General features: G+C 31.7%; 1 protein-coding gene across 4 annotated transcripts in view; it reads right to left on the bottom strand.

Moving 5' to 3' along the window:
* Positions 1-1,452, bottom strand: part of LOC107662216 (exportin-T) — a 32,022-nt gene that overhangs the window by 22,055 nt on the left and 8,515 nt on the right. For all 4 annotated transcript variants that reach the window (XM_016452149.1, XM_016452151.1, XM_016452150.1 and 1 more), the window contains 3 exons: positions 569-805; positions 446-484; positions 304-366 (listed from right to left, as the gene is read on the bottom strand). In XM_016452149.1, coding sequence (XP_016307635.1) covers positions 304-366; positions 446-484; positions 569-805 — 339 coding nt within the window. The remainder of the gene's footprint in view (positions 1-303; positions 367-445; positions 485-568; positions 806-1,452) is intronic.

Raw genomic sequence — 1,452 nt, 5'->3', positions numbered from 1 at the left:
AAAAAAAAAAAAAAAAAAAAAAGCAATTGTAACATTTCGTTTGTTCTTATTTAGCAAATGTTATATTTTTATTTAGTAATAATTTATATTGCTTATTGTTATTGTACAATTTGATTTAATATTATACTATTGTATTTAATTATACAATTTAATTTCCCCCCCAAATTACGCAGCCATATTTTATATTGTGAGCTATACAACTACTTTATATTATTACACAGTTAAACACTTTGTTGTCACAACAAACACTGTACATTTATATTGCCAAAGCACTAAAAAACAGATCACACTTTCCACACTGACCTCATTCTCAAAGTTATACTCGTCATCGTACTTGAGTTTGTTCATCACAGCCAGCATGATCGCCTGTTAGCAAGACAACAACAAGCATAAACTACAGCACTAATTAACAGATGTGAGATATGAGCCTGTGATGCTGCAGTACCTCCACGTTTGTTTTCTGCTGCTCACTGAGAGCTGGAAGCTGAAAAACAAACACACAAACTTATAGATGAGTATCACGGGTAGATCACCTCTCAGCCTCAAAATGAGGGTTTATATTGTGTACCTGTTTGAGAACAAGCAGGTAGTCATAACAGAAGCCCACGATGTTGGCTGAAATATCATCATCTTCATGAATTAGCAGCTGTAGCATCAGAGGAATCTTCCCCTCCACAGCACGCAACGTTTCCGCCGAAACCTTCACATCGGCCATCTTACTGAGTTTAGTCCAGCTCAGCACCAGAGACTGACCCATCCCGTTAACCAACCGAGAGAACTTAGCCAGAAAATCCACATCCTCCTCCTGATGGACGTGACGGATGAGAAAACCAAAGACAAGAGAATCGGTCTTAGACCGATTAATATGCAACTTTAGATATATCAAAATAAAATCAATATCGCGATATGGCTTAGTGCGACTGTAATTTAACAAATAAATGGGCAAATATTATATAATAATTGAAATTTGGTTTTTTTTTGTAATTAAAATGATTTTTAAATTAAGGTATAAGTATTAATAATGTGATTTTACAGTTGTACTACAAAATAATTATTTTATTAAATACTTGACTTTTTATTTTACAGCATAATTGTGTTATTACAATATATTTCTTATTTTGTTTTGTTAATTATTATTATTATTTTATAGTGATACTGAATTGGTCACGTAACAGTGAGAACTCGGCATACAAAAAGTCAAGTAGAAAGTTTTTTTTTTTATTTTTTTAACTCTGTTGACTTTAATTACTAAAAGAGGTTTGAGGAAATCAAAGTGTGAAAACCCAGATTTTTCAAGTTTTTCACAAAGCATTCGGCCCTAAAACAGATGGTTTGCAATAAAAAAAAAATATAAAGTCATTTTTCCTGATATTAATCATCCCACTCTTTTTAGAGTGATTAATTGTTAAATATAAACATTCAAGTGATTTGGTCAAAATTTCTGTTATATAT

This window comes from Sinocyclocheilus anshuiensis, unplaced genomic scaffold (assembly GCF_001515605.1).
Source record: "Sinocyclocheilus anshuiensis isolate Anshui unplaced genomic scaffold, SAMN03320099.WGS_v1.1 scaffold1543, whole genome shotgun sequence".
Lineage (NCBI taxonomy): Eukaryota > Metazoa > Chordata > Actinopteri > Cypriniformes > Cyprinidae > Sinocyclocheilus > Sinocyclocheilus anshuiensis.
The sequence above is the reverse complement of the archived record's forward strand: the minus strand, read 5'-3'. Positions and strand labels throughout refer to the sequence as shown.